General features: G+C 35.8%; 3 protein-coding genes across 3 annotated transcripts; all 3 read left to right on the top strand.

Moving 5' to 3' along the window:
• The first annotated feature begins 3,208 nt into the window (after nt 1-3,208).
• LOC125468225 (F-box/kelch-repeat protein At3g61590-like) lies at nt 3,209-6,011 on the top strand. The gene is made up of 2 exons (XM_048566147.1): nt 3,209-3,419; nt 4,574-6,011. Exon 2 carries the CDS (start codon nt 4,601-4,603, stop codon nt 5,816-5,818), a length of 1,218 nt encoding a protein of 405 aa, XP_048422104.1. The 5' UTR covers nt 3,209-3,419; nt 4,574-4,600; the 3' UTR covers nt 5,819-6,011.
• Nucleotides 6,012-10,191: 4,180 nt separating this feature from the next.
• On the top strand, nt 10,192-13,300 carry LOC108868594 (putative phosphatidylinositol 4-phosphate 5-kinase 11). The gene is made up of 5 exons (XM_048565906.1): nt 10,192-10,436; nt 10,787-10,974; nt 11,703-11,800; nt 12,103-12,223; nt 12,842-13,300. The coding sequence occupies exons 1-5, from the start codon at nt 10,338-10,340 to the stop codon at nt 13,182-13,184; spliced, it is 849 nt and encodes a 282-aa protein (XP_048421863.1). The 5' UTR covers nt 10,192-10,337; the 3' UTR covers nt 13,185-13,300.
• Nucleotides 13,301-18,421: 5,121 nt separating this feature from the next.
• On the top strand, nt 18,422-21,802 carry LOC103965872 (uncharacterized protein At5g41620). The gene is made up of 3 exons (XM_009378964.3): nt 18,422-19,061; nt 19,593-19,715; nt 20,182-21,802. The coding sequence occupies exons 1-3, from the start codon at nt 18,699-18,701 to the stop codon at nt 21,637-21,639; spliced, it is 1,944 nt and encodes a 647-aa protein (XP_009377239.2). The 5' UTR covers nt 18,422-18,698; the 3' UTR covers nt 21,640-21,802.
• The last annotated feature ends 2,520 nt before the right edge of the window (nt 21,803-24,322 follow it).

Genomic DNA, 24,322 nt, shown 5'->3' with positions numbered 1-24,322 from the left:
ATCCTCAAAATAAAGACCTTAAAAAAGAAGGACTCTAGAAGATGATCTTTTATGCCAATTTTTTTTTTTTCAGTTTTTAAAAATAAATAAATAAACCACGTACTCCATGTACCTTTGATCCTTGGTTCGCCCGTTGAGTCAATTTCATTTGCTTTCATTTATTTATAGCCCCTCTGGCCTCTATTCCTTCGGTCTGAAGAAAAGTTGATCCATCAACTGATGAGGCTCCACGCACTACACATTTTTTAGTGCAGCTACTTGTATAAATACTTAATTTGAACAAATTTTTTTTGTTGGTATTATGTAGCAACTGCACTAAAAATATTCCCATTATATATTTATAATGGTTTGGGATGGTATATCCTAGTCCCCTAGAGAATGTTCTTTTTTTTTTTTTTTTTTTTTTCCGTCGAGTTTAAAATTTCTGCATTCAAAATTTTATATGGCCTCTTTATGATTCTCTTTTTTTTGGGTCAACTATGTGACTTGTTTCATTTGTTGATACTTGATCATTCATTTAAATCCTAAAAATATGTGTCGCTCAAATAAATAAGTCATAGAGAAGTCACATAGAACTTTGAGTGCAGCAGATTTGAACTATTTTTGTCCAGTAGTTTCTTCCCTATTTATCAATTAATAAAAGTAGTGCGTGTGACTAATATATGCCTAAGATTTGATTGTTACCAATTTTTTGGGAGTTTAATGGCACTTGCTAGAAACTATAAAACATTTCTCCTCTACTTTTTCATTAGATCACTTTACATCATCTTTGTCATTCCCCTTTTGCAATTGGGATTCCTTAGCTTTGCCTCAATTAATTTATTGTATGCATTTCTGCTGTTGACTTGACCTAAGTAAGGATTATATTGTTTTATTTCATGGCGATACTCACTTAAGCCTCTAAGATCTAAGTACGTTTTAAAATGCATTGCTTATACAACGGCTCACCACGCTAGATTGAAGTAGTCGCTAGGAATGAATGGACTAGATTGCCCCATGTGGCTTGAAGCCGTTAGGCCTGAATTTTGCGTTAATAGACTTCATGTGTTATCATATTGTACCAGACTAAATCGTAAAACACGTGCTTAATAATAATAATAAGGATGACATCATCTTGATGTCATCTCATCCTCGAGCTGGAGCTCGAGATGTGGGCCTTGTGTATTGCCAAGGCACTTTAGCCTTGGTAGAGGAAGCTTCTGGATTTTAGACTAACTCTAGAGCTTTTGCTAAATGATTGCTTAGCATGCATGAATAATGACTTATTGCACCGTTGAGCAATTAGTGGCCTGGATATTGTTATGACTACGGCAAAGAATCTTCTCTTCTTGTTCATACAAAAACATATAGATCTTCGCAACTTTGGATTTGAAATTATTTTGTTGAAAAGCTATAGAAACAATTTGGCCGCCTTGAAGAACTTAATAAGGTAAAATGTTTAAAACATAGTCTGGTGTGTTTCCATGATTCAACATTTTCTAGGGTTGAACTTGACAAAACATTATGCAAATTTGAAGTTATAGAAGCGTGAAACATGATATTCTGATTAGGTAAAGAAGGGCCAACGTGCCTCCAACTAACCAAAAGGGTCTTACCCCATTACCTCCTTTTCATGTTTCAAAGAAAATGGAAGCAAGAAAAGAATAGCTTAGCCATGTGGTTTGGTATCATGGACTGCCTTGCTATGGTTGGTAAAGTATATACCAATTTAAAAAAGAGAAAAATTGACACCCAAAGAAGTACAAAGTTTGCAATTCGAAGTAATTTAACTTTGTGTTTTATATTAGGACTTTTTTAAAGCATTTATTTTTTAATTTTTAGTTTTAGTGGCCCGTTTGATAATCATTTTAGTTTTTAGTTTTTTTTTTTTTTTTTTTTTTTTTTGAAAATGAAAAATATGTTTGGTAATTTATTTTAGTTTTTAGTTTCAAGCAAAATGAAGACTAAAAACTAAAAATTGAAAGTCAGATTTTGAAAACTAAAAAATGTAACTTTTTTTGCAGTCCTAAATTCATTAGGAATGTAATTGTGTAAATCCTAGTATATTACGTATAGAATTTTCTCTTCTCTCTGTCCTTGACACTGGCCCTCTCCCTCTCTTTTCCTCAATAAATTAGCACTACAATACAAATTAAAATGAAATGTTTTTCAAACAAAGAATTTAAATTCAATTAATGAGTAATAAAAAGAAAAAAAAAACTAAATGGTTGGGAAAATGAGGGTGCAAATTGTAATACCAAATTATGAAGAAGAAATAGATAGAAACAAGGGGCAAAAAGAAGCAAAAAAGTGAAGAAAAAAAATAATGCTAAGGAAATTAAATTTTTAAGTCAAATTTGCAAACCAAATTATGTATCACCAATAAAAAAAAAAACACGTTAATCAATACTTAATAATCTAATTATTAACATCTATATTATTTATGGAGACTTTAACGAAAAACTTCCGGTACTGTTCATTTTAACGAAAAATCACATTTTTACGCTAAAAAGTCAATCCTGGTACTATTCACTTTACCTTTTATTTTTTCATATCATTAAAACTTAAAGTTTTTAAATTATTTTCATTAGTTTTCTTATTATTTAATTTATAAAATTTAGTTTAAAAATTTGATCACGTTACACTAACCGAAAGAAAAAGAGAGTTTTAACGAAAAACTTACGGTACTGTTCATTTTAACGAAAAACCATATTTTTATACTAAAAAGTCAAACCTACTATTTATTTTACCCTTTATTTATCTTTATCGTTAAAACTTAAAATTTTCAAACTATTTTCATTAATTTTTCTAGAGAAAAATAAGGGGTGATGAGTAAGAGAGCATTATACTATTCCTTTTCGGTGGGTTTTTTTTTGGGCAAAAGTCGCCTTATTCCTCTCGTTAAAATTCATCAATTGCTTACCACAAAACCCCATAATCTCAGACTCACCATGTGTTGTATGCACAAAAACATAGCTCAACTCTCACGGTGCCTCACGCGCCTCCCCTCTCCCTTCGCCCCCCTCTCTTCCCCTCTCTCACACATAAACAGAGAGGAAGAGAGAGACTGTAGGAAGAAGTAAACGTTTTCTCACTTCACTGTCTGCCTGTCGTTTTTGTTGCATCGAAAAAGAAACGGAAGTCACTTCTCTCCTCTCTCTCTTTTCTCCCTTTAAAATCTCCTTCCTTTGCATTTGCGTTTTTGCTCACCAGCTGACGACCAAACATGTTTCACCAGCCAAATCTAGAGCTACCCATTTCATGATTTTCTACCATTTGAAGGAAATCTTGCGCTTTTTTACCTTTTGCTGCGTTTAAGGAGGTTTGGTCGGTAAAAGGTCAAATTTTCTTCGGCTCGTTTGTTTTTCACCGCTGTCATATATTGAATCTCTGAACAAATCTAAGGTAACCCATTTGGCCAGTGGCGGTGGAGGAGGAAGGTGCGTGCTTTGTTAGATTTTGTTGCAGGAAATTAGTTTCTCTCTGCTTTTGTTTTTGTGGTTTTTTCTTTCTTCTTCTGTTTTTGCCATCGATGTCAGGTGGAAATATTGTTTGTTGATGTATTGCTATCTGGTTTTGTGGCGGTATTGTGATGTTTTGATTGATTGGTATCCATGGACTAATAGCTCTTCATCTAACATTATAAAACAAATTGCAAGTCACAAATCTCTCCTAGGGTTTGATTTCTTTGAAAAAAGCACAAGTTTTTGCTTTGAAATCTGATTAAAAAGTTCCCATTTTTATTTTGTTGCTTTTGCGTTGGATGTGGGTTGTAAACTATGCTGCTGAAAAGTTTTAATTTTCTGATTTCTTCACTGGGTATGCATTTCGGTTTGATATTCTTCTTTGCATCATTGCATGCGATCGTATATGTGGTTGATTGGTTGTGTAACTGATTTTTCTGTTTTGGTATGAGATAAAATTTCTGACATTTGCAAGATTTAATGATGTTATGCTGCATTCTCTGTCATGTCTGTAATTTTGAAGATATTGGAGTTTCTATGTCGAATTTCCGGCATTCAATTACCAAGACTGTCTCTACTTTGTGGCTGCATCCACTGTCCTTTCCTTTGTTTTACCTTTCAAATGGAGTGTTTGAAGGTTTACCATGGCATTTCTTATAGAATGAATATTGATTTGGATTCTGGATAATGAATCTTTGCTTTGGGAATAACGAATAAAAATCTTGGAAGGTGGATGGATTTCTGCTTATGTGTAGCCTTTTAATTAGTCGGAATCATGTTTCGTTCCCCTTATGTGATTATATAATTTGTAATTAATAAAGGTAGGGAGTGCACTATTGTCTGCTGATTATAGTGTCTTGAATCAGTCAACTCACAATTAGATGAGAGAGTTAATATAGCTGACATCTGGAGTTGATATGCCATCTTTGATTCCTCAATTTTGAATTGGTCTCAGTCTCCGACTTTGTATTGGTTTAGACCACAGGTTTCATAACCAATACTGTTATTGATGCTAATCTTGCGATCGCTAACTTGAGTAGTCTGACAGTAGTGCAAGAGATTCTCATTTAACATAATTTGGTGTATTATATTTTCTAGATAAGAATTTTTTGTATTATATTTGTGTCCAGGTTCCTTTCACTTTCCTCCTTCTGATCATGGAGGGAGAAACATCGTGGTTTAGCCATCCCCTTGATAACATGGCGAGAGGGACTACGGAGTATGATGCATTCTCAGAGCTCAGTGATGAAGGAAATAGGGAAGCTAATGCAGTTATGGTGGATTTGATACTTCCTGATGACCTGTTGGAACGGATATTAGCGTATCTACCAGTTGCAAGCATTTTCAGAGCACGTAGTGTGTGCAAAAGGTGGCATGAAATTCTTAGTTCAAGAAGGTTTCTGTGGAACTTTTCGAACGTGCTATCACAAAAACCTTGGTATTTTATGTTTACAAGTTCTAATGATCCAACTGGTTATGCATATGATCCTATCCTCAGAAAGTGGTATGGTATTGAGCTCCCCTGTATTGAGACATCCAATTGGTTAATTGCGTCATCATGCGGTTTGGTTTGCTTTATGGACAATGAAAGTAGAACTGAGTTATATGTCTGCAACCCTATTAAGAAAACATACAGGAAGCTTCAGGAGCCCCCTGGCTTGAGATTTTCTGATTACAGCGCACCTGCAGTTTCCGTTAACAGGAAGTCACATGGTTATACTATCTCAATTGTGAAATCTAAGCAAGTTGCTGGAAATTTTTTCCAATGGGATGTGTCCATTCATATTTATGATTCAGAAACAATGATGTGGGTGACCTCTTTGACAGAGGTTCTGACAGGATGGAGAGGTGGAGATGAGAGTGTAATCTGTGACGGGGTTTTGTACTTCTTGATTTACTCAACTGGGGGCGGGTCACCAGACAATCGTCATGGCCTAATCACATATAATTTATCTGCTTGTTCTACCGATGGGTTGTTGATACGCAGTATAATTCCTGTACCTTGCTCTCTTACATGTGGCCGTCTGATGAACTTGAAAGAGAGGTTGGTTATGGTGGGAGGGATTGGTAAACAAGATCGGCCTGACATAATTAAGGGGATTGGTATCTGGCTTCTAAAGGGGAAAGAGTGGCAAGAGATTGCACGAATGCCTCACAAGTTCTTCCAGGGGTTTGGGGAGTTTGATGATGTTTTCGCCAGCAGCGGCACAGATGATCTCGTATACATTCAGAGCTACGGATCTCCAGCTCTTCTTGTATTTGACATGAACCTGAGGCATTGGAGATGGTCCCAGAAGTGCCCTGTAACAAAGAGGTTCCCCCTTCAGCTCTTTACTGGTTTTTGTTTCGAACCGAGGCTCGAAATTTCTCCTTGATTGTGTGGATTGATAGGATGTGGTGGTGGCATTACACCAATTCGTCTGAATTTCCCGTGTTTCACCTTTGTTTTCTTTTCCCATTAGTTTCCAGTTACCGCATGTGTGTTCTAAAAGTTGTATACATATAACGTACCCGCAGATAAAAAGCTGCTTATTCATGGTCATGGCTATATTATTCTTTCTATTGGAATTTATTTCTAGTAAATTCAATCTTACGAATTCCTGACATGTAATTTATAAACCTTTTAGATTTGACTCTCTTATGTAGGGAATTCCGTCATAAAATTGGGGATTATATCTTCGCTTTTTATCTCACATTACATGACGTGAAAGAGAGATTTAGAGGGGGATATTTTTTAGATTGTTTGCGTATGACAGATAAATATTGTCTCGACCAGTAGGTCAACAAAAATTTGATTAGTAGATAGTTCAGACAGTATTTATATATCATACGTGTTTGTAGATATGACGGAATTTCCCCACATATGTGAGGGGGGCACATTGATTTCTAGTGTCCCTTTCAAGTTTCAATCACACCCATGGTTTTGAAGATGGTTTCCTAGCCTTTCAAGCTAACAGTAGCTTCCATGTTTCAGCAGATTTCCTCTTGTTTCATCTTTTTGCAAATTCACGTGTTTTCAACGTAAAAATAATTAAGAAATTGATTAGGCACTTAAAAAGTGGAGATTAACAGGGAAGCTTGTGTTTGCCTTGTGTGGGTTGGTTGAGAAGTGACGAAGATCGACACTCTGGTTTTAAAATTCTAATTTTAATGGAGGTAGATTTTGCTTGGTGGACATGTGACGATGGAAGATTGTGTTTTATGAATCCATGCTGCTTTTTTTCCTTGTGGCCCGAAGACTTGTGCCACTACCAAATATTTTAAAGAAAAGGGATTTTTTTTATTGAAATGCCTTGGGTTTTCAATGAATCTTAATTTTATGATTTGAAAACCGGTATCGTATTCTTTATGTATTTAAGTTTGAATTATTTCTTTGTAGTTTAGGGGAATATTGCTATTGAAAAATAAAGATTTTCTAAATGGATCGATATCTTCATAGCTGTATGTTTTGTATGTCTCTATAATCGTTTTCACTCAAGTTCAATTTTTTTTTTTTGGATTTTACAATTTTATATGTTTAAAATTATTCACTTTATGCTAATGATATTGATTTGTTCAAATAGAAGTGGGGGCAAGTTGACTAAATTAGAACTAAAAAAACCCAATGAGATCATTACAATCAATAAGCCAATATGCCATGGCTTGGGTGGCACCAATTAGGTTAACTACTTATTTCCTTATCTACTTTTTGTAAAAATATCTAATGCTCCATTCAGGCGATGACATAAAACTTTCATTTTTCTTTTTTAATAATTAAAACAAAACGTCTTGTCAGATTTTATGATACGACTAATATTGATAAAAAAAAAACCAAATACATAATTTCAAATGCAGAATTGTATACTCTTAATTACTTAACATGCAAACAATTTGCAGTTACATGGCTATTCTAAGAACATGCATCCATAGAAGTTTATACATTCTTGTGATTTGCATCCAAGAATCAATTAAAAATTGAAAAATTGGATTATGAGATTACGACACATAATTTTTTTTTTTTTATCAGATCAATACTTCTAACTGAATAAGTATGAGTAAGGGATCCATGGATAAACATGCTCTCCGTTTCCCCTGTAGTCTACCTAAAAAGGTTGGCAATGTCTTTGCTTGGAGGCTAGTGTAAGAGAAGAATCTAAACACAAGGTCATTTAGATGAAGTGCTATTTTTGTCGAATTGCTTTGGTGAATATGGTCTTTGTAATTAATCCACTGCGTTTCGGGTACAAACTCTCTCTTTCCCTTCTCATTAGTATAGTTTCAAATATTAATAGGCAAAATTTTATTTGGACCCAAAGTTTTTCTCTCTACACCCAACTAATATTTTCTCTCCATTAAACTTCCGAATTTATCCTTAAACAAATAAAAATAAATAAAATTGAAGTCTAATTTGGATCCCTACACCCAATAAACCCCACCACCACCACTGCACGCCTCCATTATTTCTGACGAATCCAACCTAAACTCCATCAACACTTCAATCAACAAATTAAGAGTGGAGGAGTCCCTATGTGAGGCTTAAAGCAAATTTAAGCTGCAAAAGTCGTTCTTTCTTGCAATCACCGTAAGAACTTTGGACCAAGAACATAAGAAACCTTAGGGTTTAGCGATCCCCTCCGCACCGTATGCATACGCACTTTTTTCTTCATATATTGATTTACAAAAAGTAAATTAATACTATTATTCTCATGAAAAGTGGGAAAGAGATCCCTCCACCCAGCTCCTTTTTATTTTCCAATTAGTTAGATCCAAAGAGATCGAAAACAAGAGCATCAATGGTCGTTAGGTTATTGGGCGTAGAGATAAATGTTTCAATACTTATTTCCTGATTCTTATTTGATTAAGGGTAAATTTGAAAATTTAGTGAGAAAAATTTGTTAGTTGGGTGTATAGATAAAACAGTTGAGTTCAGATAAAATTTTGTAACAAGCAAGGCATAATAGTCAAATGAAAATGGACCGTTAGGAAGTTTTGTGAGGGGGAGGGTACGTCTTGTACCAGACGCGAAACTTTGTTAGCGTTTCATTCCAAAAACGGCTATATCGGTAATTCGATCTTTCCTTGGCGCGTAGAAGTGTAGTGAATCAATGAGTCCGATGGGCAATCCTCCTCCTAGCCTCTCTGTCATAACTAAAACCCAAATTTTAAAACTGATGACGAAGACGACGACAGCACAAACTCCTAAAAAAAAACGAGAACCCTTTCTTCTCTGGAAATTCTTGGATTTCGAAACAGGGTTTCTGACAAAGGTAAATCTTTGCCCAAACAGTGTTGTTTTTGGTAGGTTTTGTTTGGGGTTGGTGATTTGTCAGGGATGCTGAAGGCAAAGGTTGCCTTTGGGTTTTAAATTAATGTTTGGGTAATAACTGCTGGGTTTGTTTGGAGTCGTGTTTTTTGGGTTTTTCACTTTTGTTTTTTGGTCAAATAGGGTTTTTCACTTTTGGTTGGTAGATTTTGTAGCTCTTTGTTTAGTAAATGTCAGATAAAGCTCAATTTGCAATTTTGCATCAATTTTGTACTTTATTTTTTATTTTTTTTGGTTCTTTGAAGGAGTTTTGCTTATCTATGTAATCTTTTTGGTTTCAGTTAAAAATGATCAAAACGAAAAGAAAATACGGGTGGCTCATTTGACAATCTTGTGATACTACTTTTTTCAATAGGGATAGAAATCATTATATGAATAGTGTACAAGTTTGCAGCTAATTAAATTTGTGACTGAAACTTTGAATGAAAGACTAGGCTGTTGATTAGTCCTTGTGGACGAAACAGAAAAACAGATGATAGTTCTCATCTTATGTTAATTGTTTATGGTCATGTGTCGTGTATATGTTTCACGACTTTGTCAGTTTGTCCACAATACAGGATCATTTGTGTCATGAATATTCTCTTGCCGAACTGTGAATACGAACTATTACGCACCGTTGTGTCTATGCTTTGTGAAAATGAGTTCGAAATTCAAGTATGGTCGACGGATATAATAATCAATTCTGATTACATCTTTGTTGTAACATGTGACGCTAATATATGAGGCTAACAAACTCAAGTGTAACATTGTCTACTTAGAAATGCTGATCCAATAAGAACTATTCCGCAGGGCGATACATGGAGCTTCTGCAAGAAGAGCTTTCACCAGATGACTTCAAAGCTACTAAAACAAACTGTATAAAGTATACCAGGCAGGACTCGATACATGGAGCTTACTTCACAAATGACTTTGAATGGAAGGATTACAGTCCTGCAGTTTTCAGGTTTCTTTTTAATGTTCTTTCAATTGTGTGTTATTTTTCAAGTTAGATCTTCTCGTGTCAAGTTTCTTTGTTCATCTTATTTCAAGCGATTTAGCGTGTGCGCATATATGTCTATAGTATGTATGCACATGCCTGTGTTGTTGCTATCTTCTTAAGACTTTGCAAAATATGTAATGAATAGATTGTTTGCAGACGTTTGCTGGAGCTTGACAGTATAATTAGTTATGATGACTACCTGCTTACAGTATGTGGAGATGACACTCTAAGGGCGGTTTCTTTACCAGGACGGTACGGTAGGGTGTATATATTGCCTGGTGACAAACGCTTAGTGATTAAAACTCTGCGGAAATCAGAAAAGCAGGTAATGAAATAAACCTCTAGTGTCATTTCCCATTAATGCATGAAAAAGGTTACTAGCACAAATTTACCAGCCATATATACAAATCTGATTATATACACTTATTGCGAAACAATTCTTCTTTGTGTTTTTACATTCTGTCGACGGATTTTGTGTTTCTAAATATCTGTATAAATTTGAAAGTTTTGTTGCAAAGTTAATGGAACAAAGGAATTTTCTTTGCTTCTATATATGTTTGTCAGCAGTCTAGGCATTTACTATGTTTACCTTTTCTCGTAGGTGTACCTAGAAATGCTTCCAAACTATTACCGCCATGTTAAGAAGTACGGGACCTCACTTTTGAAAAGACTGTATGGACTTCATGTTATCAGGCCACTGGGAGGTATTAAGGTACGATCTTCTTAGTAACGCAGAATTAAAGTTTACTTAATTAGATTAAATGCAATATATTGGGTAGAGATAGTGAGCATATACTTTACACATAATATACATACATACATATACATATGAAATGAGAGCTACATATATAGTAGTACAAATGTCAGCATAGATGATGTGGAAACTGTGTCATCTTTTGGCTTCCATGACACTGCGTCATGGAGGATGGTGTCAAAGCACTTTTATATGCAAAGTGCTAACGTAGATGAACAAATTTTATCCTACCAAATCCTCCTTTAATTAGGATTTGACATATTCAAGCTCCTTCTAATCAATAGTTGCAATTTTTTTGCAATGAGCAGGTTTACTTTGCGGTTTGCGCAAGTGTAATGCCGTCCGAACTTTGCTTATATAAGTGCTATGATCTCAAAGGCTCTTCAGTAGGTAGAGCCCGCAACAGATTACACGTCCACGACACGGCCATACTTAAGGATCTGGATTTTGATTTTTGCTTTTACCTGGATCCATTGGTCCATGCTCGGCTCTTAGCGTAAGTACCTTCGTCTAATTGTCATTTCTCAGCGCATCGGCGCATAAGCAAACTTTTACGCATAACGCTCGAGTTCAGTTTGTATTTTTTGGATGTTAGCGAATAGCACCCTCTTTGAATTTTTTATTTTACTTAAATTAGAAGAAGCTTTGATCTCAAACTCGAATGTCATCTCCTATTTTCTTGCAACACATCACTCCTAGGCTGTCTGGAGATGTTCTGAATGAGCAGTTGTAGTTGTGTATAATTGTTGAGGGAATGTTGCCATCGGTACGATAAAAAACAAAATCTTGTTTTTCACTACTTTTACCTATTGGATGTCTAGAGATCTTGAGAATCATGAAACTTTACTTCTCTGTTATGCATTGCAGCTGCTCTACCAATTATTTGGCAGGTAGACCCCAAACTGATATTGTTTTCTAGCCAAGGTAATTTCCATGGGGACAAAAGGAGAATGACACTAGGTTGGAGTGTGCATTCACAAACTATTAATTAGGAAATGCATTCTATCACATAATTCTGTTTATTAGTAATTACAAACTCTAATTATTCATTATATGGATTTCGGCGGGTATGTTACACACAGATTTGATTCTGTAGCTAATCCTGTTACGCTTTAATCTTAGAATACAAATTATTACAAGGATGCATGGATCTGTTTGCTTCGTGACATATGAATCCCTTGTTTTGCCTTATGAACACCTTTTGCCTTCGTTTTTGTGTTATAGACAAATCAAGTATGACTGCGAGTTTTTGGAGGCCGAGGGCATCATGGATTATAGTTTATTGCTTGGTATGCACATAGATACTTCGCGTTCACCGGAAGGTGGTTCTCCTCATTAATCATTTTCTCACTTAGTGTGCGTTTCATCAGATGCAGATGAGGAAATTCTTATGAGAATACAACATACACAAATATTTCTGCAGAAAACTAGTCCAAAATTTTCCTGTTATTGTCGTTGTGTCAAATATAGTGTTAGAATTGCTTATTTTCTTTCATCAATTGAACATATAAATGAACTGTTACGCTTATTAAGTGAGATCCATTCAGGTGTTCAGAAAATGTGTTTGTCCTGATTCTCAAGTCTTTAATTCTCTAACATAAAGAATCCATCTATCCCTTGGCAGGTTCAATTGATAAAAGAAATTCCAGAAGTTTTGATGCCAAAAAGCAAACAGATGATACTTCTGAAGACGATGAAACCTCATCAGAGTTAACTCTTGCCGATATCTGCGATCTAATTGACAGGTACTATATTGTATGTATTTCCACATTGATATCCGGACTTGAAGATAAAAAGGCTTAGGTTGGTTCTGTTTGGTTTAAAATATAGGATCAAAACGTCCCGGTTGGCATGAACATGGTTGGAAGTTTGCTAGGGTTTGTTTTTCACAACTATTATGTCAACTGACTCGTCGAAGAAGTAATGCCATCATTGAAGCCATTCCAGTCATTTCCTAATCCATTTCATTTTTATCATTCTATCGTTTATATTCCACCTAATATTGGCTAAGCCTTGACAAACTAGTATCCTAGCGGTTTGTCTTGGATGCGGAAGAAAGCAAAGGCAGATGGCACGAGACTTTCCAATTCAAATCTTGTCATTCTTGAAAATCTGTAGTAAGTTCCAATTGCCTTGGCATTCAGGACGAACCGCTGTACCACTTTGTTACTAATCTGTCAAGGCTTAAACCCTGACTGTAGTAAGTAGGAATGTAAATGAAAGTGGCTTTACAATTGAGGTAAAAGTTTAACGAACAAAACCTAACAAAATCTCAACCATATTTTATTTCCAAATCGTATCTGTTGATTACTTCTCTGCTTTATGCTCTTCTTTGACTCTTGATCATTATTCTTCTGCTGCAGGCCTGGTTTTAAATTTGGCGACGGACTGCCAGCACGCGCTGTCCGAGCCTTCAATAATGAAATGGAGAGTAAATCATATAGGTCCAGCAGATCACAGGAATGCTTCAATGTTCTTTTGTTCTTTGGAATAATAGACTTCTGTCAGAATTACAATATGAAGAAACGCATTGAGCATGCTTTCAAGGCAATCAAATATGACTCTAAGTCCATCAATACTGTGAACCCCAAAGCCTATTCTTCTCGCTTTCAAGAGTTTCTGAGCAAAGTATTTCTGCCCGAAGAGTCGGATGACTTTGATCTCAACTGGCAGGTTCCTTCTGCTCCTTCAAAATCTGACCTTTAAATGCAGATTCATGTTACTGTTAGGCTTGAACAAAATAAGAAATGAAAAACTAGGACAGATTCATGTAAGGCCTGCTCAGGTCACATTGAGCCATGCTTTCGATTAATGAAGATGGTCTATTTTTGGGGCAGTAACTCAAACGTGACAATCTCTAAGGCTTAGCTAGGATTAGATTGGATTAATATTTGAAGGTAGGTCATGTCACTCATGAAGAAGACTTATTCCTTCTAAGCTACGTTATCAACACCTTATAACTGATTTCCTCGAATCCCCTTCAAAATGAAAAATCGTTCACCTTTACTTTCATTTCTTACTTCGTCAGCACCAATCAAGCTCTAAATGTGCAGTGTAACAATGAAGGGTTTCTGTTCTTGACACCATTAGGGATGTGATGAGCATCTTAAGTTTAACATAACCCTAAATAAGTTTCCGACAGGGACTCATCCACAAAATTTAGTTGAAGAATGCGCTACGTTGATCATTTTAGACAGCCTAGTGAAGGGAGATGCTTCTGATCAACACCAAGAACACTAGTGCTCATGTCAAATATCTCAGAACCCGAAAGTCGCAATTCGTGCATGTTGTTGAAAATATAGATTACTGCATTGCTAGGATTGTGAATTAGTGAAGTAATGGTAATGTTTCTAAAGATAAAAAAAAAATGAAGATAGTTGCTAAGAGGTAAGTGGATCCCATTGCATGCACAAGTTGTTCTGAATAGCCTACTCTTGCTATAACCAATTTCAGAGTATGAAAAGAAAAATTATAAGTTCTTTTTGGGTTGTAAAAACACTTGTGTACCTTTCAGAAAGCATTTTAACATGCTTCAAATAAAGTGTTCTATGTAAAAGCGCTTATGAGTAAAGATGTTAGACGGACTCTAACATACTGAACTCTTCGAAACGAACTGGTTTCTATCTGAGAACGTACATGATGAACTCTTATACCAGGCCCAGTTTCCCAATAATACCTATACAATGCCCGGCCGAACAATTGGCCAAGCTCAAATTGGTATCCTCAAAATCACAGTAAATCCAAATATCCAATCTTGGAAGCACCCAAAAAGTATGAGAAGTACAATGTCAAGGTACAGGATACGAAAACCAGGAATGAAATTCCCATGTTACTCTACCGTTTGAGGCTTAATCATTGCCCATGTTGGTAACAAAACCAGAAATTGGATTTTGTATAAGTTCATCAAAAGCAAAGCCCCCTTTGGACCACGTCTGTCTAGAACAATACCAAACCACACAAGTGGTCCAGTCGTTATTTTATGTGGTCCTGTTGTGGAGTTCAATTGATATGAAAGCTCTTGATGAAAAGGAGATGCGGTAGATTTAATGTTGTAGTTGGCTCAATAGTAAGAGTGCGCATTAAACCGAACAATTTTTATAATAATGAACAATTTAACTCGGTTTTGATTATTAAAAGGACAAATAGTTTTAAAAAATGACGTTAAGGACTTAGACTTAGAAAAAGTGATTTACTTGGTTCGTTTTCACCCCAATGAATTTAGTTAAAATCTTAATTAGTTGGTTCGATTGTAACTTTGAATGTCAAACCTATCCAAATCCACCCCTACTCAACCGTTAAAACATCGACCTTTTGGATAAAGTATGGTTATCTGACAATTGAATTGACTCCAAACCTCGAATTTCCATTCAACAAGCAAAGCATTCGAGTAGAAGAAAATAAAAGGTAGGAAAAAGAAATCCAAAAATCAGAACCAAACCACATCTAGGAGATGACAGACACTTGTTGCTTGCAGACAAAAAGCACATAGACAAGACAACAGAGGAATAAAGATGCAACAGCCTATTGCATGACAGGGCAAGGACCACAATTCTGGGCCTTCCTTCTTCTGACTGACTGGTCCAGTGGTCCTGGTGTTTGTGGTTCGTCTCTGTCAGAAAGCTCCAGATTGCCCATGTGTGGACAATCATGCTTCCCAAGTGACTTGAACAGACTGATCAAATTGGCTTAAGACAACGAACAGGTGACCTTCCCTGGCCTCGGATTCCATTCCTGACTCTAAATTGTCCTTATGGGGTTGGTTGGTTAAATATCAAAGTTCTGCAGCTTCCGCTAGTCTTCGAGAAAAAATTATCTGTATCGTATGAATCTTTTTCTACATCATATGAGTAATTTTGCGAAAAGAAAGATAGAGATTCGTATGCTAAATCAAATCAGATATCTAGAAAGCTATGATTAATATTTGTATTTATAGATGTAGGACGCATGAAAGTAGAAAAGGCCAATATCATCATATTAATATCTTGTCATTTCTCTCTTTGAAGAGTCAAGATCTTCCGCTATCTCCTCGTGTGAGTGTAAAGTTTGAAAAATGGACTAACAATATCATTGTAGGCTTTGATCTTGCTCCACAACGGTCCACAACATAAAGATTATATTGTTTATGGGAATTTTTTTTTTTAATTTATGATGGGTTGAGCGCGCTATATAATACAATGACATTTTAATTTCAATAATATGCATCACGCTCAATTATTTGTACCTGTTAACTATTACAAAATGCACTTCTAGAATGTCGAAATTCTTATACAATTCTATATAACCTAAAATATTTACCGAAAAATTGTAGTTGACACATGTAATTAATGTACTAAGCTTGAAGTCATAGGACTGAATTTTAAGTTATGAAGGTCAAATAGTAGTAATTCTCACTGACAAATGAAAAAGATAAAAAAAACTTATTTTTAGCGACGCTCCCTAGAGCTCAATTTTGATTTCATTTTGCCCATTGTAACTTAAAAACCACAACTTGACTCTCTGAAGCTTAAATTCGTTCTACTTTATCACTTCTCCATTTCTTCTATCAAACAACTGTTAAAGTTGCAAACGTGGTGAGTAAAATGTAATATCATAAGCTTATTTTTAGCTACATCTCATGAAACTTGATCTTGTTCCCACTTTGCTCCTGGAACTCGATTTTGATCTCATTTGCCCCTCTAAAACTCAAAAGTCGTCATTTTATAAATATTCACTATGAATTGTTGATCTCCACTAGGGATGGCAACGATTTGGTTTGAGGACAGAAATACTATATCCATCCCTATAATCACGAAAATTAACTATATCCATAACCACATATTAACAATCGGGTATTATCCATAACCATACCCACCGAGTAACGGATTCCCCATCGGTTAACAGTTATATCCATCTTCGTCATTACAAAAAATATATTCGTCCAATTGACGCATGATAATTTAGAAAATATTAATTTCGTCACTATATAATTGATGATAAAATTATTTAGTGAATAGATCTTGTAAAGCATAAAAATTAAAGCTAAACATTGATAATGTTTCCTAATCTTTGATATCTCCTATAAGTACCATTGAATTATCATATATTTTGATTCATATAAAACATTTCGAACTTTCCCACAAAATGCAACTCGCACAATGCAATTTTTATATTTTCAAGGTAATGGATTTGGTGAATAATGAATATAAATAAATATATATATATATACACTATTTAATATTTTAATATTACATAATTATATTATATTATTCGGTTCGGATTCGGGGACGGATACGGATTGGAGACCCCTATAATCATATCCAAAATCATAACCGAATAATATTCATGGTTTTCCCCATACCCAAAATATACCCAAATTTTCATACCCAAATCCAATCCATTCGGACGGTTATCCGCGGTTATCGGGTCTAACGGTTAGAATTGTCATCCCTAATCTCCACTATGAATTTGATTATAAATCTTTACTATGTGTTAACATTTAACAATTAGAAAATATTAAGTTTAGAGGAAGAAAATAAGGATTAAATTTTTTTTTTGGTTTGCAGAGATCTTGAAAGAAATAAAAAAGAAATTGATTAGTCTGGTGCATCCAAATCAGGCCCACGTAATAGAATTTGCTTCAATTCTACAAATAGCAAATAAATCTTAGAAGAAGTGTGAGGTAGAAGTTCAAACCAGTCTGAGTATGCGTACTCAAGCTGCTTTGAATCTTTTTTTAGAAATTTTAACGAAAAACTCTTGATACTGTTCACTTTAACGAAAAACCACATTTTTACACTAAAAAGTCAATCATGGTACTATTCACTTTACCCTTTATTTTGTCTTTATTGTTAAAACTTAAAGTTTTCAAGTCTTTTTCATTAGTTTTTTTTTTCTTTTCATATATCCACATCAGCACATTTGATGGATTTTTAATTGAATTAACATAATTAAGGCAATGTGGTGCAAATTTTGAGTTTCACAAATTAAATGACGAGTTTTGAGTTTCAGAGGCCAAGATGAGATTAAAAATGAGTTCTAGAGTGCAAAGTGTTATAAAAAAAAAGTGAATTTGACAAAAGAATGGGAAATATGGAAAAGTGAAGCAAATATTGTATTTTAAATAAAGTGATAATTTTGAATTATAGAAGGAAAAATGAAATCAAAATCAGTTAAGAAAAAAAGAAAACATAATCAAGCGGTAGAAATTTACACATAAATGAAAAATAAAACATACTCTTGTTCTTTATTTATTTATTTATTTATTTAGAATACATCAACATATTTACTGTAACATCCCACATCGTCCAGGGAAGTGGATCTTGTAAGCCTTATATGTATATTCATATCTCTACCTAGTACGAGGCCTTTTGGGAGCTCACTGGCTTCAGGTTCCATCGGAACTCCGAAGTTAAGCGAGTAGCACGCGAGAGCAATCCCATGATAGGTGACCCACTGGGAAGTTCTTGTGTGAGTTCCCAAAAACAAAACCATGAGGACGTGGTCGAGCCTAAAGCGGACAAGGGATATGGTGAGGGCTGGGGCGAGGATGTGACATTTACATTAGGAGTATGGGAGTTCGGCTAAGTTTTTTTTTTAATAGATCGATATTTTTATACTAAGGGAATTTTTTAGTACATCGATATTTTTACACTACGAGAAGGGAAGTTCGGCTAAGTTTTTTTTAGTACATCGATATTTTTACACTATGAGAAGAGAAGTTCGGCTAAGCTACCAAATGAACAATCTAATTTGGTATCGAATTCATCATTTACGAGATTCGAATCTAAAACCTCTTATTTTTAAATAAAAAATGATACCACCGAACCATAGTGGTATTAGGCTATTCGTGTTCGTTTTAACTTAAAGAGGGGAAAAAAAGCAAGAAAAGATGACTGTGACTGTGAGGAGCTAAGTGGGCCCAATTTTTGGAGGTCACTGTCCCAATTCCTTTGGCATATTATGGCTGAGGTGGATAAACTTCGGGGTAAATCTGGGGACAAAAAAATAGGAAAAATAATAAAAAAAATAGAGAGATAGATTCCAAAAAATGTAGGACAGGTCACAGAAGAGAGCAGAACAACCTCGACTCTGTAGCTTTTGAAGAAAACGAGAGTGAAAGAAGCAACCTTGTAATCTTGAATCTCCCAAAAAAAAGCAGAAAACAAAAACAAACACAAAAACGTGGGTCAGCAAGAAAGCGCAGGTTGAAATTTGAATTTAGAGAGAGAGAGAGAGAGAGAGATGGAGAGAGAGGAAAAAGGTGTGGAAAGTGAAAGGAAAAAGGAAGGGGGAGTGATGGTGAAAAAGTTGAAACGGGTTGTGTTGGTGAGGAGAAGAGGAGGGCTTTCCTCCAGTACGCCACCACCCATTTGGAGGCTCGACGATTTCTCTTCTCAGAGTCGCAGAAAACCCACCTCAGAATTCCTCATCCCTCACTCCGCAGCGTCACTCTCTGCCAGAAAGCTCTGTTCCTCCGTCTGGGAAATTGAGCAAATGAGCAAGGCCGGCGGTCGGCTCCGCCGCAAGCAGCAGAGGAGAAATGGGATTGGGATTTCCAGGCCTCTGGTGGAGGTTGAGAGTCCTGCTGGCTCACTTCGTGAGCAGGTGTGTGTAATTTGTATTTATTTTTTGGTCGAATGCTTAGTTATACTTTGTTTTATGAAGCCTGTTGCAGAAATGGAATGTTTCTTCAAGTTGGGATTTCTTGCTATGCTGAAAATTAGTCTAAAGATTGTATCTTTTTTTGCTTCTATGACACATTAAAGACATACAATTAGTCTTGTCTTAAAAAAAAAAAAAACAAAAAAAAAAAAACAACAACAACAATAAAAATGAGAGGCATTCTACTTGTCTTATATTTTTGCAGTTCTGCTGCAAATATGATTTAGAATTTCCTTTTATCCAGAAAAGTTTGAGTTGTTGATTCTTAAATGTCAAGGTTAATGTGTTTGAGTTGTTGATTATGCAGCATTAACATTAGGGGAAAATTGTAAAGTTGGGAAAAATTGCTCGTCATTGTGTATGATTTGATAATTGTGATCTTATTTTTACTGCTCCGAAATTTCAAAAACATATGAAATTGCGTTCATCTGTGTGTTTTAATTGAGTACCGATCCTTGACCTTTCTGATTCCAGCCAGCAAGTGCAAGAAGCTTGAGAAGGCTTGTATCAGCACTGTCGATACAGCACCATCAATCAATTGAGAGCAATGGTTGTGCTCTCCAACCCCGATCTCCTGCTACTTGTAGCTCATTGGAGGTGAGTAATTATGTCCCTCTTCTCCTGAATATAAAAAATGCCCCCCCTTTGAAGATTAGGAAGTCGCCCATCCTTCCCTTATTAACACAATAATCAGAACGGCTGATCCATTAGATAGTCTGTGAGTGATTACTTTAAGGGTAAAGTCAATTGATAAGTAGACAACAATGTAAAGTAATACGCGTCTGAAAAAATTCGTTCAAGTGTAGATTCCATGCTGTATAAAAATGTTTTCAAATGACGATATCCAAGAGAGAACTTTGGGGTATCAAGTATAATTTATATAAACAATATCTACAATTGAGAGATAGGAGGCATGAATTGAAAAGAAGTTTAATGCCCAAAAAAAGAGTATCGTAATTATTCGTTTTGGAATAGTAAATAGTTACACACATTGTAGAATCAATGTTACCCAAGATCAGAGACTGATGGATTTTGATACCCTTTGGTTTTCAATTTTTTGTAGGTGGCACCTTATAAGGGAAGGATGGGCGAATCAAGTCGTAGTTTTAAAACATCCACAGAATTACTCAAAGTACTAAATCGTATCTGGACTCTTGAAGAGCAACATGCATCTAATATATCATTGGTAAAAGCTTTGAAAGTGGAACTAGATCATTCTCATGCAAGAATTGAAGAGTTGTTGCATGAGAAGCAATCGGATAGGCAAGAAATGGATGACTTGATGAAGCATGTTACAGAAAATAAACTTGTTTGGAAGAATAAGGACCAAGACCGAATCAAAGCAACTGTCCAATTGCTCAGGGATGAGCTAGAAGGTGAGAGGAAGTTGAGAAAGCATTCAGAAAGCCTGCATAGGAAGCTAGCTAGAGAGCTCTCTGAAGTGAAATCTTCTTTCTCTAATGCTCTGAGAGAGCTTGAAAGGGAGAGAAAAGCGCGTATCCTATTAGAAAACTTGTGCGATGAGTTTGCCAATGGAATAAAAGAGTATGAACAAGAGGTGCGATCCCTGAAGCAAAAGCCCGAGAAGGATCACAGTGGTATGACCAGCTCGGACAGATTAATTCTCCATCTTTCGGAAGCATGGCTTGATGAACGGATGCAAATGAAGATACCAGAAGCTCAGAGCGACCTTGCAGAGAGGAATACAATTGTGGACAAGTTAGGTTTTGATATAGAAACCTTTCTTCAGGCTAAACGATCTGTTGAGTCAAAGAAAAATGGTAAATTATCCCCAGAGGAGCTGAAGGGAAATTGCTCACGCCGGCAGTCATTAGAGTCCTTTCCATTGAATGAAGCTACAAGTGCACCACAACATGTAGCTGACGAAGATACTACCGACAATGATTCACACCCTTTTGAAGCAGGCAAGAGTGCCAGTGGAAAACAAATCAAGCGCAGCTCTAGACAGCGAAAAAAAAATGTTGCAGAAGGCCAATATGAAGGAATGGCGAGATCTTATTCTGTGAGGGAGAAGCTATCAAAGGAGAACACTAAGGCTAATAGCTTGTCTGGTTTGCAAGGGCAGTATGAAGAACGTATGGCCAGAAGCATGTCCTATAATGCAAACAGAAGCAAGTCTGCAGATAGGGAACATGGTGAAATCACTGAAGTGGGAGCAGAAAATGAGGCTCTGATTGAGAATCTTGAAGAATCTGAGTGCTGTGATTTAATCACAGGTCTACAAGAAATACAAAGTAAACGGCTTAGGGCACGTGGAATGAAATCCAGTCATCCTGAAAGTAACTGCAGGGTGGAAACTTGTGTTCAGCCTGTGTATACAGGTAATGCTAGTCCAGTACAGCAATGGATGTCAAAACTAGGAACCCCAGATTTTGGAAAATCTCAATCGTCTTTGGAATGGCCTCCGGGACTTGACGAAAATACCTTGATGGCAAAACTACTAGAAGCCAGGTTGGAAGCAAAGCGCTCTCGCATGAAAACTTCCAAGGGGCCTCTCTAGTTTCTCATGGTAAGCTTATAACAGGAAGAATAGCTGATCTTTGAATTGAGGCCAGAATCTTTGTAAACTGAATTTCTTGTGCAAATGCCAAAATGCAGTACACTTGTACATGAGAAGTGTTTTTTCTGTTTACCTTGTTATAAATACCTAGTTCTCATCCAAATCTCCACTTACTCAGTAAACCTCTCAAATAATTCAGTAAGATCTATGATTTTTAAAAACTTTCTTGAATCTCAATCCAATGATCTAAAATAAAAAAATGGACTTGAAATTATTCTTGTTTTTCTTTGGCTATGGATGCCGGAACCAACTGAACCTCTTTGACCCCTTCTGAGATCAAATGGAACTCTATTAGAGCATCTCCACTAGTTGGTAGAGGCAATGACAATTGAGAGCAAGGGCAATAAAATTGCTGTTACTTTTCATTCTAAATATTATTTGTCTTTGTGCAAGTCCACCGGTTTAGAAGGAGGAATGATAAGGGTAACGATGATTACTATTTACAAATATATTTTTTATTTATGTTTTTAATATATAGTTGGGTTTTTGTATTAAAAAAAATAAAATTCGGTAGGTTTTTTGGAATTTTTATAGTAATTTTTTGGATTTTTTACTGTTAGAATAATCTTAACCGTTGATTTTCACAATCATAAACAATTAAGGTCAACATTCTGCCACGTGTCAGCTGACCACAAAAGGACAATTTTTGTATTTCGTTGGAAAGTCAACGGTCTGAACCGTTGGAAATCCAAGTGCCATTTCCTCAGGAAAGCCATTTGGCTCATCTGTTCATCTTGTGGGTGGGACCCACGGATGTTTGCTGGTGCAATTGGATTGGGTGGTGCCTGCCCTTACAATGATAGGGCCAATTACCATAAAGCAAGTTTTTTGTGGGCAAGAAGGGCAATTGGGAATTGGGAATTGTTGGAGATGCTCTTAAGAACGATCAAGAATATATATAAGATGAACATGTCAAACGTAAATCAAGAGGTCACAAACACAAAATAAAATCCTACAACTTTACAATTACAATCACATACGAATAAATACAATTCATCAACCACAAAGATCCCACATTCAACTAATAAGAAAGATAACACTCACGATGACTAAACATTACAAGTTATAAAATTTATTCTAAAGGCACCATAAAGAAAAGATTGACTGCATCACCATTTGATAATCTTGCAATTGTTGGTTAAGAAATATTACCATGAGTCACCTTCAATATATACTGAATTTCTTTCTTATAATCTTTTGTCATGTACACAACCCACACAAGAAACACAAAAACCATAACCTCAACGCTTAACAACAGTCACCACTCTAATACATCAATTTGAGTCGAAAGCAATAAACACTAGACAGAGGGAGAGCGACTTTTATAAAAAAAAAGATTTTTCTAACTAGAGAGGAAAAAAAGTAACCCCAACCAAAGCATAAAAGATGGTTAGGAAATGAGAGACACCGGGAGGGGAACAAAGGGAATATACCTCAAGTTCAGAGGCAACGGTCGGCAACACAGAGCTTTTTCTCATTAGCGGCTGGGGTTTTAAACCAACTGAACTCTAAATCAAGGTTCTTCGGTGCCGAAGCCGTGTCCTGTCACTTGTCCACCCAAGAAATATGCAAGGCTCTAAAAGGACCTCCTGTATTTAGGTGCATAAATATGCACTCGTATAGGAATCAAATGCAGGAAATCACTTGCATGTGTATTGGGTGACGAGTGTCACTACTAATCGTTCTCAATCAGCAATATTCCACAATCAGAGCATGGAGTCCTCTTTAATAAACCGATTAAAAAAGTTAGAAGAGGAGAATTTCCATCTTCCTTCTAGATATAAAAAGAAAAAAAGAGAAAGACTACTGAATTGAAGTAAAAGGAACTTTGAACCAAGCTTCGATTCAACCGGAATATAATTGCTTGCTCGAAGTGGATCATGGGATCTTTCAATTTCTTCGAGAGCAAATTGATAAATACACATTATTTTCTTCTTTTACACATCGTTGCTAATTATTGTACGTTGTTTTTATTTGATTTGTTCAATTCGATAACTAAAATAAAAAGAAGTGTGTAAAAAGAAAAAAGAAACGGTACGTGAAGATCACCCCTCTCCTAAGTGAATGCCGAGCTTCATGTAAGTATCAAATTAAGGGTTGATTCATGATTGTGATGGCCACGAGGAGACAATTGGCAGCACCACTGCTGAGATATGCATGATTTTCTAGGCTCTTCAAATGAAAATAATTAGGTTTGCTCAGTTGCTTTTGACCATGCGAAGAGGTATAATTTAATCCACCAAATGGTACTTAATCTCAATTAGAATCCAAAACCCAAAAGCAGACCAGAATCTTAGGTAGTTGCTGACTACAACATCAACCATCCCTTCCCAAATGAGTGGATTGAAATATTTAAAATTGTTTCTAACTTGCCAACAATAGTTAAACAACACAATCAAAACATTTTGTTAGATTTTCACTTCATATGGGCTAAGTTTGGTATTTGTTGGGCAGATTTTCAACTATATGTGTCATTCGAAGTTTTGCTAATTAGGTATATAAATAGCGAGTGATATGGCTTAGCGAGCGTTATCTCACATGTCAATTTGCCTATCAACGATGGGATATAATTTAGTATATACTCAATTATTCGGGATATGTCGTTTTTAGTGGGCATTGTCTC

The sequence above is a fragment of a genome, unplaced genomic scaffold (genome assembly GCF_019419815.1).
Source record: "Pyrus x bretschneideri cultivar Hongxiangsu unplaced genomic scaffold, Pyrus_bretschneideri_v1 Contig40, whole genome shotgun sequence".
Taxonomy (NCBI): Eukaryota; Viridiplantae; Streptophyta; class Magnoliopsida; order Rosales; family Rosaceae; genus Pyrus; species Pyrus x bretschneideri.
Note: the sequence above shows the minus strand (reverse complement) of the source record. Positions and strands in the feature narration are given on the sequence as shown.